Source organism: Asparagus officinalis, chromosome 3, assembly GCF_001876935.1.
Source record: "Asparagus officinalis chromosome 3, Aspof.V1, whole genome shotgun sequence".
Lineage (NCBI taxonomy): Eukaryota > Viridiplantae > Streptophyta > Magnoliopsida > Asparagales > Asparagaceae > Asparagus > Asparagus officinalis.
The window spans coordinates 22,946,182-22,963,216 of record NC_033796.1 but is presented as its reverse complement, the minus strand read 5'-3'; the positions used below and the strand labels follow the sequence as shown (position 1 = coordinate 22,963,216).

At 37.9% G+C, this 17,035-nt stretch overlaps 2 protein-coding genes across 2 annotated transcripts; both read right to left on the bottom strand.

The window, feature by feature from the left end:
• On the bottom strand, window positions 845–10,497 carry LOC109833385. Its single transcript, XM_020401036.1, has 6 exons — window positions 10,369–10,497; window positions 5,019–5,135; window positions 2,625–3,311; window positions 2,081–2,440; window positions 1,535–1,808; window positions 845–1,117 (listed from the first exon to the last, which is right to left on the bottom strand). Exons 3-6 carry the CDS (start codon window positions 3,222–3,224, stop codon window positions 939–941), a joined length of 1,413 nt encoding a protein of 470 aa, XP_020256625.1. The 5' UTR covers window positions 3,225–3,311; window positions 5,019–5,135; window positions 10,369–10,497; the 3' UTR covers window positions 845–938.
• On the bottom strand, window positions 7,885–8,849 carry LOC109834775 (glutathione S-transferase T3-like). The gene is made up of 2 exons (XM_020402793.1): window positions 8,643–8,849; window positions 7,885–8,559 (listed from the first exon to the last, which is right to left on the bottom strand). Exons 1-2 carry the CDS (start codon window positions 8,847–8,849, stop codon window positions 7,885–7,887), a joined length of 882 nt encoding a protein of 293 aa, XP_020258382.1.

The following is a 17,035-nucleotide window of genomic DNA, read 5'->3' as shown; positions in this document are numbered from 1 at the left end:
TTGTGCTTATTGATCCCTTGTTTGCATGAAAGATTTGGTCAAATACAGACAGTTCCAACTCTATGAATATGTAATAGCTAACTGAGATTGGCTTGTTCCCCACTGATTATTCTCTTGGGAACTTTCAACATGTCTTACTCTAAATCGATACTTATGTACTATCTTAGCTCTTCATGAGCATGCTAGGCCAATGTCACATGTTTTTGTGAAGATTTGCTAAAAGACTGCTTCTCTTCTTTTAATTGTACTCTAATCTTGACTGATTTATCTTCATGTTCATTTATGTGATCCAGCTGTAGGAAACATGTACAATTTTTTTGTTTATTGTTTATTGAAGATTTGCTAAAAGTCCCCAAAAAGTTTGCAAAAAACCCCCAAAAGTTAATAAAAACCCCCAATTGTTTGCAACAAGCCCCCTAAAAATTTATAAAAAACACCCCAAAAGTATTATATACAATATACTATAGCTAAATGGGTAAATGGTGGTCCGTTTATTAAATGGGCGGGTAAAAACCCACCTATTTAAAAAATGAGCGCTGCTACGGGGACCTAAAATATGGGACCAATAGGTGGGACTAGTGATGTGTTCCTCCCCTATTGGATAATGAGTTGGCAATGAGTTGGTCATGCCAACTCATTATCCAATAGAGGAGGGACACATCACTTGTCCCACCCATTGGTCCCATATTTTGGGTCCTTGAGGCATTAATCTTAAAAAATGTTAAATGAGTCATAAATGAGCAAATGAGTAAAATATGCTCACCCATTTATGACCCGCTTATTTAATACCCAAACCCACTCATTTAACATCCTAAGTCATAGACCTTCATCAGAACTGTTGTCCTGAGCTACAAACCATCCAAAATTTCCAGAAGACTGCCAACTGAGCATAATATCGTGAGGATTGTGAGTCTCGAACAATAGGATGATACCTAGGGTTAAAGGGGTATTTCACCAGGTAAGGCGGTCGATATTGGAACATAGGAGGTGGTGCATATAGATACAATATATTTACAAAAGAGGTGCAGGAAATGATGCAGCAACTGGAGCTCGGGGTCCCCTAGCATTCCATTGTTGAGTGTGCTGCGATGTGAGTTGACCAGAACTAGGTTGGGACCTGCCAAAAATTTTGAAGGTATCAGAACTTAGCATTATGACCTGTTCGGGAACAAATAAATAGAAAGGAATAACATTAAAAAAAAGGAAAAATTGAGGTGCCTAGTCACATGAGACTCTCAACGCAAATCCCTGGCTACCTAAAAAAGCCGCCTCTCTTCTTGCTAAATGAAATTGCATTTAATGCAATATGATGGCAATTATGGAGGGAATTTTTTATGCCTCCCTCTTTCATTGTGGGATATTTTTTATGCTTCCCTCCTTTACTGCACGAACATAGATAAGATCCCAAATTTCTTTCATTTATTATGTTGATGTATAAGATGAATATTAGATGTTAGAATCTTAAATTGCAAGTTAAAGTTATAGCTTGTAAGTTAAAATTATCTGTTGACTGTTAACGTTTAACATGTTGTACCTCCTTGCTTTCTTGCAATTTTATTATTGATTTTCTCCTTTATATCTTCCGGTGCGATAACATCAGATTTGGCATAAAAAACCTTCAATCTCTTGTTAAGATTGTGTACTTCTTTCCCATAGGCATCGTAGAGTAATGTCGTCTCCCTCATCGTGACTTCAAATATTCTTTGATTGATCTTAGCAGCATTCCTCCAAAAAACAAGCTGCTCTTCAATGGGTAATTTCTCTATCTCATCTTCCCTTGAAATAGCCTCCTCGATCTTTGCAACAATCTGCAAAATTTAGATTGAAAATTGATTAGTAAACATGAATTATTTTAAAATCCTAACATAAAACATTCAAAATAACATCTAATTTTCTAAGTCTAACATGTGGCTTGTAGCTCTAACATGTATTGTTTATAATTAATATCTATTATATAAAGTTAACAACTACTTTGAAAGATTAATAACTATGTCATAAAATTAACAGCTACCATCTAAGGTTTACATCTAAGGCCTAAGATTAACATGACCGATTTTAAAACTAATATTATATAGCTTACAGAGCTAATCGCGTCTTTTTCCCCTTTATCCTCTGACTTTGCTCTTCTATCGGTCATGCTTTCACCAGCTTTTTTGGTTGGAGATTGCGCATTGTCCTTCCTCACGAAGAGTTCTGTGTTTGTTTTTCTCTTACGGTGGGAAACGTCATCTTTCGTCAATGGGTATTTCTCTTTCAAAGTACCAGCTTTAGCTATTGGTTTTTCTACAAATACTATGCCGGCTTTCTCTGCCTTCGAAATAATAGTCTTCGTTCTGAGAGATCCAGACTTCTCACCCATCAAAACCCAATTCGTAAGCGGAGGCTTCTTGCTATTGCTAATGGCATACTTCTTTATGCCGGTCATCTCATAGTACCAAAGCTATGAATAAGGTTAACACATAAGAATCAAAATTTCACAATTAATAGTCAAAAGTATAAAATTAACATCAACAAATTAACACGTTTAGAATAAATCAAACATTTAACGAATAAGATTAACATGTATTTGTAATTTTAACAACTAAATTTTTTAAGTAATTTTAACAACTAATATTTTTACTTACAGGAATGAGTGGCATACATCCAGGCACATATGTAACTCCTGGTTCTTTCAATCCAACCAGAGCAATATCAATGCCTTCCTTGATTTCAGAAAAAATGAACCTTCCCCACGCAACACTCTTCACTCTTTTGATGCTGCCAACATACTTGAATAAATGCCTAGGAACGCCTTGCACACTACTAGGGCACCATATCATTGAGCACTGATACAAAATTTGTAGCAGAACAAAGTCCTCAACATCCTTATGCGACTTTGAATCCACAAGCATTTCTAGAAGCCCGTCGACATACCTTCGGCCATTTTTTCCAGCAGCCTGCTTATTAGCGAAGTTCATCTTCCAAATACGGTTATTTGGATCTCTATTTCTATGTATTATTTCCCCATCAGTTACAAAACCAGTATGGTTGTGCACCCAATCCAGGTCAAATGTGCAATCCATCTTTTTTCTAGTTTTAGCATCTTTAAACTGAAAATTTTCAAGATTTTTATTATAGTTTCTCAAGCACAATTCAAGAGTTGGACGATCAACTCCTAGGGGGCCAAATAGCACATAATGGACAAACGTGCAACCATCGTACGCATTCCAGTGCCTTTTGTGCATCCTTGGGAGCAATATTTTTCATAAAACATAATATGCACAGAAACTGGCCGTCAACCTTTTATTTCAGCTGGGGCATTAATCTTTGATCTGTAAAACATTCAAACATAATCAGGATTTAAGAAATTAAGAGAAGTAACACCTAAGACTGAAACTTAATAATAACATATTAACTATAACATGTAACTTATATTAATAACAGTCATAATCTAAACTTAACAATCAATGGTTAATCTGAAACGTCAACGTTTAGAAATACCATGTTTTGTCTAAACTCTAAACTTAATAGTTATTCTATAAACTTAACATCCAATGAGGGACTTCCGAATTTTGAATTTCACTCACGACTTCTCTAACATCATCAACCGAAACCTCATCCGCTCATGATAAGCAATGATTAACTTCAAAATCATCCTTGTTCATTTTTCACTACGCAAATTGGAAATTTCCTAGTGAGGACTATGGTCATCGGCCATTATTTAACAATCAAAACCTGAAACCTAGTTTGAGGAGAGGGGGAAGATAGAAGAAGAAAGGAAACTTTTGTTAACTGTTAAAGTTAGAGAGAGAGGGAGGGAGGGAGGGAGAGAGAGGGGGTTACTTCAAATTTGGGCCGCACAGGTAACAAAGGCCGTGGTCTCTGTTATCTGGGTACTCCTAACTAAAGTCGTACCCATACCTATATCTGTATCCAAACTCCTCGGACACTTCTTGCATATACAAATACATTTATTCAGGCATGTACTCACTTATGCATTATATGTTTTAAGTCAAAACATTTCCAATACACTTCTTAGACGCATATCCTACACCTCACATCCACTTCCTAAAACTTGTTCAACATGGGTCGGGTTTCGAACTATAGTCCTTTGGGTGTCTATTTCAAAAAGATAGTTTTCCAATTTATAATCCATATAACAAAAGAAACATAAAAATATTATAGGAATTTTAATTCTCATAACACATTAATGAAAAAACTATATTGACCTCATGTAAATTATTGATTTCGATATATAATATATGTATATGTATATAAATATTTATATCGTCGTGTCCCCATAACCTATCTTTTACAAACTTAACGTCTTTCGTCTTCATACCTGTACTGGCAGCCGTACCTATACCCTTTCCATGCAACTTAGGTTACAGTTACAATCAGATGTGACAGGGGCCATTATGAGGGGTATTTTCGAGAGGAGATTGGTATTTTTCTCACTGTCGAATTGGCACTGTATAAGGGACCTAAACACTTGAAAAGTTCACTGTTGGAGCCTATATACAAGCCCAAAAAATGACGGGCTTAGTCATAAAGTTTTCAATTTTGGCGACTAGGCACATTTTTTCCTAAACAGCCTAAAATTTTTAAGATTTGTCTACTATTCTGTCATTTTCTTCTGCTTCCTGAATCATTAAATCATTAACTCAGAAAAGGATGAATCGGTATGACATCTATTTTGCAACAAAATATAAACCAAGGAGACCTACATGACATCTTACCACAGAAGTTTCTTGAAAAATTAGGATAAAACAAGGTCTGACATAATTTGAAATCATAAATAATAACTAACTTTGCATACATTTATTTTATACTACTAAATTATTGAAACTTATTTAGCAAAACTGGGGGCTATGCTAGCACAAGTATGAACAAACAGACTCAAGAAACTCGCGATGCCATTTTCAGGGGGAAAAAAATTAACAATAATGATGAAAGATTCCAAACAAGTTAGTGGTATTCATCAAATAGGTGAGATGAATGTTATGAGGAAAAAAGGTGCACCCCGGTTACATGCCTACCTTGGAGATGTCATAGGGTTAGACCGTTCATCACTTATTTTCTGTCTTGTGATGTAATGTGGAAGCATCTTTTGAAAGCTCCATGGTCTCTTGCTGCTTGGCCAGCTGCTTCTCAATCTGACACAAATAAAATACGAGAATGAGAGGCCAAAATGCTGTAACATCATTGTTTTTGCGTCATATTATAGATAAATAACATCAAGAAGCATGCACAAAACTCACATGCTAAGACGTACATATAGATGTAATCTTACAATTCATCGTTAAAATTTTCAAGAATTGCAGGGTACCATTGTTGAAGATCATATTTGCATTATATTGCAAGGTTTCTAAAAGACATCAATTCCCTTGATAGTACTTTATTGTTTTCATATAAGATTATGTGTTTAGTATTGAGTGTTTCACGACATGATTGGAATAGACTTATGAAGTTGTATTCACGTGAATAAACTGCATTGGTTTCTTAGGTGCAAATTTATACCAACAAGATAAACTCAGCATATTTTTCTGAGCTAGGTTGCACTGGCATATGTACATGGTAAGGCGACAACACAATACAGTTTCGTAGATACAACACATCCTTGAAAACTAGATACGAATATGATATGGAAACACCACCATAAATTTATTTTTGCTTGTGAATCTACATGTGCATGAATTAATGTTATTTCCTTCCAACACGTGTAAGACTATAATGCTAAGAAACACAAAATCTTAGGTAATACAAAAAGTTTTTCAAGCTTGTAGGTCTTAAGAGGTGACTTACAAATAAAAATAGTAAAATCTTATTCAAGCTTGTTAGAGCTATTTGAACCACTGGTGGATCCACCTTAATCAAAGTGGGGCCCTTTGATTTTAAAATGACATAAAACTCCCCTTAAGTTTTAAGGTACTCAGGAAACCCCTTTCAACTTTTAATTTTTCTTAGAAAACAAAAAAAAAACCCTAAAAGTGTCAATCACAGTTTTCACTGGTAGAAATATCTCTTTGCGTAATTTTACCCACCCATGTGAAATATGAGGTTAACACCATTGAGGGGTTTTTTTGAAAGATGTTGATAGTTGAAGGGGACTTTATGAGAGCCCAACTCAAGGAGGGTTTTGTCATAGTTTGAAAGTTAGGGGGATCATCCGAGAATGCCTAGTCAAGGAGGGTTTTTCCTCAAGTTTATCCATTAAAAATCTCATTTTCACTTCAAATTCATAACCTGAAAGTCAGTTACTAGTAATATATTTGATAGGGTTGATGCCAGTTATCAAATAAGGGGTTTATGTTAGAGTTATGGGAGCGTTTAGGGTCTTCAAACTCCTTCAGATGACTGGTTCCAGAGCCCTATGTTCTTCCCTGCACATGAAAACTCGTAAGAGAGCGGAGTTGGATTCTCCGATTGTTCCTCCAACGATCAAGTCAGTATCTTGATCTTGAGTGGAAAAATGAGACAAATTGTATAGGTAGTTATTCAAAGTTACCAAAAAGCAGAGAGTTACTCATACAACGTAGTTCCCTTTTGTAGTAGATCAGATGGGTATGAAGGTAATTTCGACTGAGTCCAGTCAGGCTGCTGAGTCAGCAGATACCTTTCAGGTGTCGGCCACGAAAGAAAGGGAGTCATCTGGTCATTTAATGAGGGACTGACAGCAGGTGCTTGGAGCTGACTAGGTCCGATGAGTCATAAAGAATATGAAGACTAGAGTAATGATGATTTTCTCAGAGCAGTGAATACAAGAGCGATCGGCCGACGAGGGGTTCAAGTTATCTATCGTCTCTCTTTTTGTTTGGTCAAGGGCCGAGAAGCACCGCATTTTAACTCGGCTACGCAAGTTGTCAGCTGATCCAGTAGGCCAAGTGCGGGTTGCTCGTAGGGTTGATCGGGTGAGGTGGTCTACAAGTACCGCCTTTTGACTCGACTATGCAAGTTGTCGGTTGACACAGTAGACCGAGTGTAGGTAGTTTGAGTTATATCAGCCTCAAGTCGTCTGATTAGGCGAGGGGTGAGACATGTCGGCTTCCCTAGGGAGTTTAGCACTAGTTGATTTTTTAGGCTATAACAGATAGTATTGCTAATAATGCGATTATACACCTTTTTACAAATATAAATCTTGTCGGAATAATTGTAAATTTATAATTATATAGTAACATCACTTTTTAGAAATCTCAGATGCCTTAAAACGAATTTTACTCTAGCTTACATAACTGAAGAAGCTTGAGTATAGTTGGCAAAACACATGCTCTTGCCAAGGGGCTCAACAAAAGCTCTCTAAGAGCAGCTCCATCGGGGAGGCTGCATTTTGCAGCCTCCCCAAAGAATATTCCCAAGCATATTCTGTTTTAGAGGGAGCACTCCAACCACCCCTTTATATGAAACTCCATTTAAAAATATATATTATTAAATGATTATTTATATAATATTTTAAATAATTTTGAAAATATAAAAAATATAAAATGATAAAAAATTATATGAATTAATTTAAAATATAAATATATTATAAATTAATACTAAAATTATAATATATAATATAATTATATATTTAAATAAATTAAATTACCTTTAATGAATTGATAATAAGAAATAGATAATAGCCTTTAAAAATAAAACCGAAGGAAAAAAAAAGATAATGTGTGGTTCATTTTAGAGATAACCGAAAAATAATTAGAAACAGGGTACCGGTGGAATTGGCCCGAAAAGGCAGTTCCAAAAAAATCTTTTAAAAACCAAAAAATATAGCATAATATTTGGAACAATCTTCATAACTACTCTGAAGTCGTATTCTCACTCCATAATGAGCTACGATTTGCCGAAAGTGATGAAATTTTATATATTAAATTCAGCGGCATTACATATAAAAATAAAGTACATGAAGAAAAATTAAAAATCAGGCAAGTCATTTCCTCCATATCCACCACTTCTGTAGTCAGGTATTCTGTATTGACTTCCTGCATAACTATATTCAGGATTAGGAATATCAGATGAAGAACCTCCAGTTGTGTTTCTATTTAAAATCTCTTGTTTTTTAATTCGAAAATACTCGCGTTCCGAAGGATCGGTAATAATATCAAGATTAATTAACATAATTTTACTTTCTTGTCGTTCCCTTTGAAGATCTAATTTTTTCTTATCGTTTTCGGCCCTTAACATCATAATCTGGTGCATTATCATTCTATCATTTTCTCGTTGTCCATCACTTTTTTTAAAAACATCAAGAATTTCTTGATTATTTTTATTGAGAGTTTCAAAGTCGATGTTCTTTTCAATTGCTTGTCGCCTCCTCATCTTCTCTTTCTTCCTTACTGTCGGCCGACTTGTTGACATATCGTCGTCATTATGAGTATATCCCTCGTTATCGTCATTTAAGTCGATGATAGGAGAACTTGAATCTGATCCCTGAGATAAGCGGGGCTTTGCAGTTTTGAAAGTTGCAGGCGATCTGACACTTATATTTGCCCATTTCTTTGCATCTTTTAAAATTGACCAAACATGATCAAATAGAAACCCCTTTCTCTCTTCTGGATCTTCTGCAAATATTATCCTAGCACGTTTAATCTATCACAAGAGAGGAAGAAACAAGTATTAATAACATGATAATATATGTTAATAATCAAGTTTTTTGTTATTCAAATACTTACAATGTCAAGCTCAGAAACACCGCTTGGATTTAGGCGCTCGACTTGTCGAATGCATCCCCGAAATTTACTGATTGCCTTCATAATTAATTGCATTCGGCATGAGAGAGACTTCGGAGTCCTTTGAGGAGTACAAATATTGGAAATCCTTTCATGAAATAAAGCAGAAATTCGTTCCCACATCTTGTCCTTCTTTTGATTAGAACCCATGACTGGGTTTTGAGAAATTTCGAGCCACGTGGCGCATAAAATTTGGTCTTCTTCTTGTAAAAAAGATTTTCCGCGACTGGATGTCATAATCTAAAGAGATAAAGTTGTTGAGGATGATACTATTATGATGGAGGAATGCAAAGAGTTATGAATATAGAATAAGAAGAGTTATGGTGGAGATATGAAAATTGTACAAGTATTTATAGAGATACTTTGGATAGAAATCATTACTGAGGAGAAACCAATGCAAGGAGATTCCAATGTGGAGAGTCTCCAACGCGAAATGAATCCAATGTGGGGAGTCTCCAACACAGAGAGAATCCAATATAGGGAGTCTCCAACACCAGGAGAATCCAATATGAGGAGTCTCCAACACGAAAGGAATCCAATGTGGGGCGTCTTTAACACGAAAGAAATCCAATGCTGGCAAGAATCTAATATGGGGAGACTCTATGCTGGCAGGAATCCAGTGCAGGGAGACTCCAACACGGAGAGAATCCAATGTGGGGAGACTCCAACACGGAAGGAATCCAATGTGGGGAAGAATCCAACACAGAGATAATCCAACACAGCGATGTAACTTTTTTAATTAAAGTTTCGATGTATTTTAATATTAGTATGTTTATCTTCCATGTAATTTTCTAATACATTTTTATTTTTAATTACTTGGTTCTTGGAATTTTATATTTCAATTAATATTATTCAATATTAGTCTCATTTTGAAGGTATCGACAAGACATTTTTTCTAACTGTAAAATTTTTATTTAAAAATAATTAGTAGAAATAGACTTATGTTGATTTTAAATTACTAGTTACTAATTAAAAAGGATATGGAAGTAATAAGTAATTGTTTATAAATCATAAAAATGGTAAATTTGTTATTTAAGAAAAATGAACAGTTGCTTTGCAACCAGCTGCAAATTCAGGAGAGAGACTGCATATATGCAGTCTCATTCCCTCCGGCTGCATTTTGCAGCCGGAGATGCAGCCCGGTTGGACTGCGACGGGGCTGCAAAATCCATTTTTGCAGCGCCGTTGGAGTTGCTCTAACGGTCCTTTTATCAAGTATGCAGGCATGCATATGTGCACGACCTTTCTTCTAGAATGACATTGCTTGATATTTAAGCCTAAAACAGGCAAACTTTAATGTTTCTGAGAAACAAGTAAGTTGAAGTGATTTTCATCATTACTCTGAAAGAGAATCCCAAAAAAAAAAGACAATTTGAAGCCCATCAAACCAAAAATGCCTTTAGACTCTTGCCCGACTTTGTAAAATAATCTAGAACATAGTTTGAGCAAAACTGAAGATCATTTAGATAACTGAACAAATGCGAACAGGGTCAAGCTCCCAAATTCAGCTTAGTTTTCTACCTTGGGTGCAGTTTAGCTACAGCCAAGGGAGCAACAGCATAAAGAATCCATAAATCATCAAGATTGCCGACATCTTCCATCACATCCCTCTTTCGCAATTTCAGTTTCATTCAAAAGGAGAAGCCAGCGATAAAAAGCAAATCTTTACCTTTCTCGTCTTCGACTCGTTCTTCTCGAGCCCCCAAATCCTGTGGCTGATATCAAACGCCTCCCCGCCGTGGGCCCCCGCCGTTCTATACCTTCTTCTCAGAGCCTTTGACCTTGGCGAGGATCTCCGAGCTCGGTAATCTCTTTCCGTCGCAGATTTCGCTTCGAATGCGCGTGGAAAGGGAGGTTTCTTGGGGTCCGAAGGCCTCGGTTCTCGTGAAGGGATAGGATGTGGACATGACTGGGTATCGGGAGAAGTGAAGGAAGCTTTAACGGGGGTTTATCGAGCGGTTGTTTGCCTCATCTTCAGATGCGAACAAGTTAGTTTTGTTCTTAATTAATTTTTGGGTAAATTTTACAAAGCCCCCTTGACTTTGCATCGCTTAGAAATAACCCCGTAGACTTTATAAATTTCACTTAACCTTCCTAAAATCACATGCGATCAAATGACTTAAACAACACCCTCTAATAATAAAAAAGCTTCCTTGTTTAAAACTGGAGTGACAATCTAGGAGCATCAACAAGTCGAATTAAATTGAGAACTCACTCGATCCAACTCAAAAAAACCCAGAAGTTTAGGAAATTTGCTCTCTCTTCACCGAAACAATACAGTTGAGGACAACAAAGAGTTAGTTCTTTGTAATTCATATAAAAAAGTTTCTATTTCAATCATCATTTTGCAGCAACTACAAGATGAGGTAGGACACTCGTGCTACAATGCTGACCAACACCATAGACATTCGTACCAGGTTCCTCATCTCAAAATACCTTTGGAGTAGAAACTTTTTGCGACCAAAATCTACCAAAGATCAGCTTGCATTGTGTGTGTAAGTGTTTGCTTCATTTCCTTAAAAAAAAGGAACATACAAAATCAAACTAAAAACCATTTTAGTACATTTCAGAGGGTTTCTTGGAATTGATTTTTTTGGTTTGTTTCACCTTGAAATCACAGGCTGTAAAGTATTGTTTCCCCTTTTTTTTGTTTGTTTCAACATCCAAAAAACAAGAACTCTAATAAGCATTTTTTATTTCCTCAATTTCCTATGTTTGGTAGGCAATAAACATAATGAAAATTTTGTTTAAGATCACCGGGGTGAGCTTACCACCCATAAAAAAACAAAAAACTTTTTAACATATCAAACCTGATTTTGAACTAATGATCCCAACAGTAATATATGGCCAAAGTTCCAAAAAAACAACAATATAAGTTGCATATATATAAGCATTGTAGCACATGGAACTAGCTTCAAACCAATATTGATTTTGTTTTCTACTAGAGATTGTAATATTGAGTTATGCTTTCATCCCAAGGGTCTCAAGAAACTAAGGTACGTTGCTTTTGTAAACTACAAACACCATTGAGGTTATGCAAAAATGGAATGAACAAGGGGAGATACTTTTGGGGATGCGCCAGATACCCAAATAGACAATATAAACTTTTTGCCTGGGCTAAAAATGAGCATGATATCAAAAAAGTCAAGATAAAAAAAGATGAAGTTTCTCTTCAATCTGTTCCAGTCTTCCAGATAAAAAAGATATGAAAGCAAAACATTTAAGGAGAGAATTGAAGCTCACAAATTGTCAAAATTGAATATTTTAAAATATGTCTTGTTGTCTTAGGGATTTTCTACAATTTTCATGTTGTTGTAAAAATTGCAATTTGTACTTTAAAAATATAATGCAAAAATCTCATTTGTAGAAAAAAAATCATGTGATATTTAAAATTTTAATTACATATATATGTGACACAATTGATCAAAATATGAGACAAATTAGCTCAGATTTTTGTCAACAACATCAAATATTCTACACCAGTAAACTCATAGTTACAATGTTGGCTGCATATCTCAACAATTATTTTCCTTGATCAATAAATTGTGGGAATGCCTCACCAGATCATTGCTAGGATAAATATATCTTTGAAAATAAGAAAACTAGTAGGGTACTATCAATAAAAAGCCTCACGGCTGTTAACAAAAACAGATAAAACCTCACTGCTGTTGACAAGAAGCCTCAAGCTATACAACCTTAAAAACTAAATGCATATATGCATCTGAAAGTATTCAGGTATATGCAAAGAAGGACCAACATTTATAGTAATGAAATATGAGGCTATGAGGCAATAAACAATGCTCACGTTGGTCATCAATAATCAGCCATGCAAAACCAATTTGATATTAACATTTGTAGGTTGCATTACTACATTGGTCATGCCAATAATAAACTGCCTCGCCTTGATAGTGTTAATGGAAAATGTGATTGCATATCTCATTTTGTGACACTCATTATAGCACTGTTTGAGGAAAACAAAAAAAATGAAAGATTGTCATACCGGTTATTGGGGTCAATGTATGTAGCATAACTCCTATGCTTACCTGTATTCATCAAAGACCAATATAAACAGAGAAGAATATATATCACAGAAATATATAAGCACACTCATCACATAATAAATACATGATATTAACATCATATACTCACAACATTACAATTGTAGCATCGTTGCCAAAAATATATAGTTAAACCCAATAAGAAACAGTTTACATCACTAGTTAATAAGCTGCCAATTAAAAAGGTAAGCTTACTACAAGCTCACTCCCTTATGTCATATCCAGTCAGTGTGCATAACCTAAAAAAGCCAAAAAAAAACCCAAAATATACCTGCAATAATAACTGAAAATCATAAACAACATAAAAGGTAGTGGTAAAGCAATAATTACGACAAAATAATACATTCAATATCTAGCTACTACCTTCTTGGAACTTCTTGAAATTGTCCAACAGAGACCCTATAAAATGTCTGGCTTTGCTCTCATTGTCAAATATGCTATCATAAAAAAGCTCATGTATTTCAATTGGGTAATTATCTTTATGCACAAAGGACAATTTCTCAGTCCAGTGCATATTAACTTCTTTCATAGAGGAAGAGAAGTGTTTGACTTCTCATCTATCATTTGTTGCAAGATCTCATGTTCAAACTTTGACTTTTCCCTTTCCTTTATGAGAAGTTTGCTTTTTTTTGAATTATCATGGATTGGTGCCTTAGCGTTGTTGTTGTTCTAGGATTGAGTGTCTTCCTCATCTAAGATTGTCACTTGAGGAGATTTTTTAGTCATAGGAATAGAATCGTCATTATTGTAGGCTGTCTAAAAATCACAATAGATAGCTTATCCTCCATCAAACACTAATGATGGAAGTTACAATCTGACGACTTCCAGAATGCTACAATTTGAAGACTTTCACGTAGATCGCTGAAGGTTACAATCTGACGACCTTCACGACAACCGATGAGAGCTCTAGTTCAACAGCATTCACAATCAACATCGGGAGTTATAATCTGACAACTCTCATATTCTCAAGGAGCCAAGACGAAGATTACAAGACAATGATCTTTGCAACGCTATGACAAAAGAGATTACTTGTTGATAATCTCTCCAAATCAAGACGCGGAACTCATCACCGCGCTCTAAGACCAAAACGCGGAGGTCCTCCCCGTGTATCAACACCAAAACGTGGAGGTCCTCCCCGTGTGTCAACAGTAAAACGCGATGGTCGAACCCACGTTACAACATCAAAACGCTTAGGTCAGACCCGCGTTACAACATCAAAACGCTGGAGTCGGACCCGCGTTACAATATTAAGATGCTGGGGTCGGACCCGCGTTTTTTAATGCCCAACGGGTACCCAACTCCGCGTCTCCAGTCTAAAATGCGGAGTTAGGGTCCTGAACGCCAACGTGGGCGTTTGACTCGCTCAAACACAAGCTGAACGGTTGCAGGAACCGTTTTCCCTCCATGATTTGAGGGATTTCCGCCCCACTTAGGAGCGGATTAAGGGGGCGGTTACACCCCCCCCCTCAACCCCATTATGGAGAGAATTAAGGGGGGGGGTTACACCCCTTAATTCCATATAAATATGGGTAAACTCAATTGAGTTAAAGGCTGGCCTTTTTGGGATCTAAGAATTGGCAGCGGTCTGTTGGAACTTCTTGGCAGCAAAAGGGGAGATCTTGGAGCATCATAGATTGAGAGATCAGCATCCATCCTTTGGAGCATTCCTTGAAGCCTTCGGTTTTGGCTTGAGAACTGATTCTCGGTTCAAATTAACTCTTTATCAAGAGTTCAAACTCGTTCAAAGTTATCAACTCGTCCAGAGTTCTAAAACTTGCCACACAAGTTCTCCACAACGTCAAATCGTGAGGAGAAGACATCGTTCCAGTGAATCAAGACGTCGGATCGTCAACGGAGAGCAAACTCGACGCGAGCATTCGGGGGAGGCACTCCATCGCCACCGTGAAGAACCTAGTTTTAAACAAAGGGGAGAATCAAATTCGTTCTCCTTTCTTTTGTAATCAGGGAATTTAACTATAATTGATTTTGAGAGAATACAAGTCATTTTCTTTCACTGTCTCTTTACTACAAATTTTCCCACAAACAATTGTCAACATAATCCGCAAGGTTAATTGGCCCGTGTAGGCGTCGAAAATTGCCTATAGGTCTCTACGAACATCTCAGTGTTAAGGAATGACGATGAACGTCACTATCCGGTTCACAGGAGTTCGATTGACGTCGGTGAACGCTTGAAGTGAACCGACGAACTACGTGAGCTGACAGACTTCCGGAATAACGAAGGTGCGGGCTAATCAGGAGCCCCGCAATGTTTACAAAGGGAACAATGCCCTTCGTTTCCCATTCATTCTACAGATAATCCAACCATCGGGGCTGATAGAACTCTTCGTCAGAATTCCAACACAATTCGAATCACTAAGATCCGAGTTCGGACGAAGAATTTAAAGAGGGGTGTCCTAGATTTTTGGGACGCCCTAGGAGTGTCCTAGATTTTTGGGGACGCCCTAGGGGTGTCCTAGATTTTTGGGGACGCCCCAGGGGTGTCCTAGATTTTTGGGAACGCCCCAGGGGTGTCCTAGATTTTTGAGGACACCCCAGGGGTATCGCCTATAAATAGAAGCCTTAGGCCTCACTTTTGGAGGATCTGGAGTTTTGGAGAGAAATTGGCGAAGCCCTGCTGCAGTGAAGAGTGGTCGAGCACTTCAACACAAGGGAGTTCTTCATCAGATCCACATCACCCGCATCCGTTCCTTAGCATTACCCCTCATCGGTAATCCTAAGAAGAGCAAATATCTCGCTTTATCCGAGATAGGCGCTTCAAGTTTCTAGATCTCCTCGCGGATCGACGAAGCTCTGCCCGATTTTTCTGGATCAGATCTGATTGCCAGGTAGTCCACGGATATCGACGTCCCCGTCACAGGCTAAAGACCCACGCAAGCAAGAGACGATAAACGGATCTTGTGTTTATTTTCAAGAAAGTTGTAATTTTTATTTTCGTTATTTGAATTCATTTGTAACGTTTGAAGTTTTAATTCGTCCAACGTGGTCGAGACCGCAGATCCGGACTTCTCCTCCGCCGAGAAGATGGCTACTGAAGACGCTCCAGCATTGTCAAAGAGAGCACGCCAAAGACGGCGTCAACGCCTTGCTCGTCAGCTGGCCAAGGCTTTGGAGCCGATGGACGGGATCCGCTATAATGTGGATCTAAAATCCAGGCAGCGCCGGGAACAACAACGGCGAACAACCAACTCCTCCTCCAAGACAAAAACGAACGAATGGGTTCGTGTCAAGAGGACCCGCTCCACCCTCGAGGAGCGAATCAAGAAGCGTCGAGCATTGCTCGCACATGGCCGAGCCCTTTTGCAGAAAGCGAAAGAAATGCAGAGGGGAGAAGCAGTGGAGAAGCCGCCTAAGCGCAAGCAAGTTTGGGTGCCAAAGACAAAACCAGCACTTAAGGCAAAAGTGGGCGGAGTTATCGTCCAGCCTATTTCAAATCCAGATCCCGTTTCCCCTGTACCCGTACTTCCGACGGAGTCAGGAAAGAACGTGGATCTCACTAAATCCAGGGGTCCTTTGAAGGGTCGCCTCGATCCTGAAGATCGAGGTAAAACACCCGTCAAGGAGCGATTGGGACCGTTGAAAAGTCCCCAAACAACAGTCAAGACTGGTGGTCGTACTAACAAAGGGAAAGCCCCTATTACCGACCGCATTGGATTGCGAGTCGAAGTTCAAGAGCCCGTTGGACTTTCACGCTCTCAAAGGCGTAAAAGTGAACGAGTGACTCTTGGAGACGCAAATAAAGCGTCGCGTCCCCAGAGGGAAACATATTTGTCTGATGACGATGTTACACCTGGGAAGGCGTGCCAACACTTTATGGGTTGCTTCAGATATCAAACTGATGAGCTATACTATAGGGCTGGGGGTGCGAATAAATCCCGGAAAAGAAATGTTCGAGACACGGAGCCTCATTGTCCGTGTGCCAACATAATCAAAGCAGTATTTTATCGGAATGCTGTTGTTCTAAAACCCCAAAAAGAGTCTCGGTGTTTGAGAGAATCTCTACCAGGGCGTCCGAGGCCAAACCAAGGCATTTCCAAAGGAGGAAACCCATTCGCCAAGATGATGAATTTCCAGAAGTGTCCGTCAATATGACCGGCAGAAGGAAATCGACGCAACACTTAAACCCAGATCAGTTTGCCGATGTATCCCGACGTATGACTCGGTTGCGGTCATGAATCAATAAGCGAAAGAATTACCAAAAGATGCAAAAAGGACTTCCTTTGGAAGAGGAGGTATTAGATGCTGGTTCAGATTCTTGCT

Coding starts and splice junctions, on each gene's coding strand:
- LOC109833385 (XM_020401036.1), bottom strand. CDS start 3,224: ATGCACAAAAGGCACTGGAATGCGTACGATGGTTGCACGTTTGTCCAT. Junction 2,441..2,624: donor GATGTATGCCACTCATTCCT/GTAAGTAAAAAT, acceptor CCTTATTCATAG/CTTTGGTACTATGAGATGAC. Junction 1,809..2,080: donor AAAAAGACGCGATTAGCTCT/GTAAGCTATATA, acceptor TAAATTTTGCAG/ATTGTTGCAAAGATCGAGGA.
- LOC109834775 (XM_020402793.1), bottom strand. CDS start 8,849: ATGGGTTCTAATCAAAAGAAGGACAAGATGTGGGAACGAATTTCTGCT. Junction 8,560..8,642: donor GTGTTTCTGAGCTTGACATT/GTAAGTATTTGA, acceptor CTCTTGTGATAG/ATTAAACGTGCTAGGATAAT.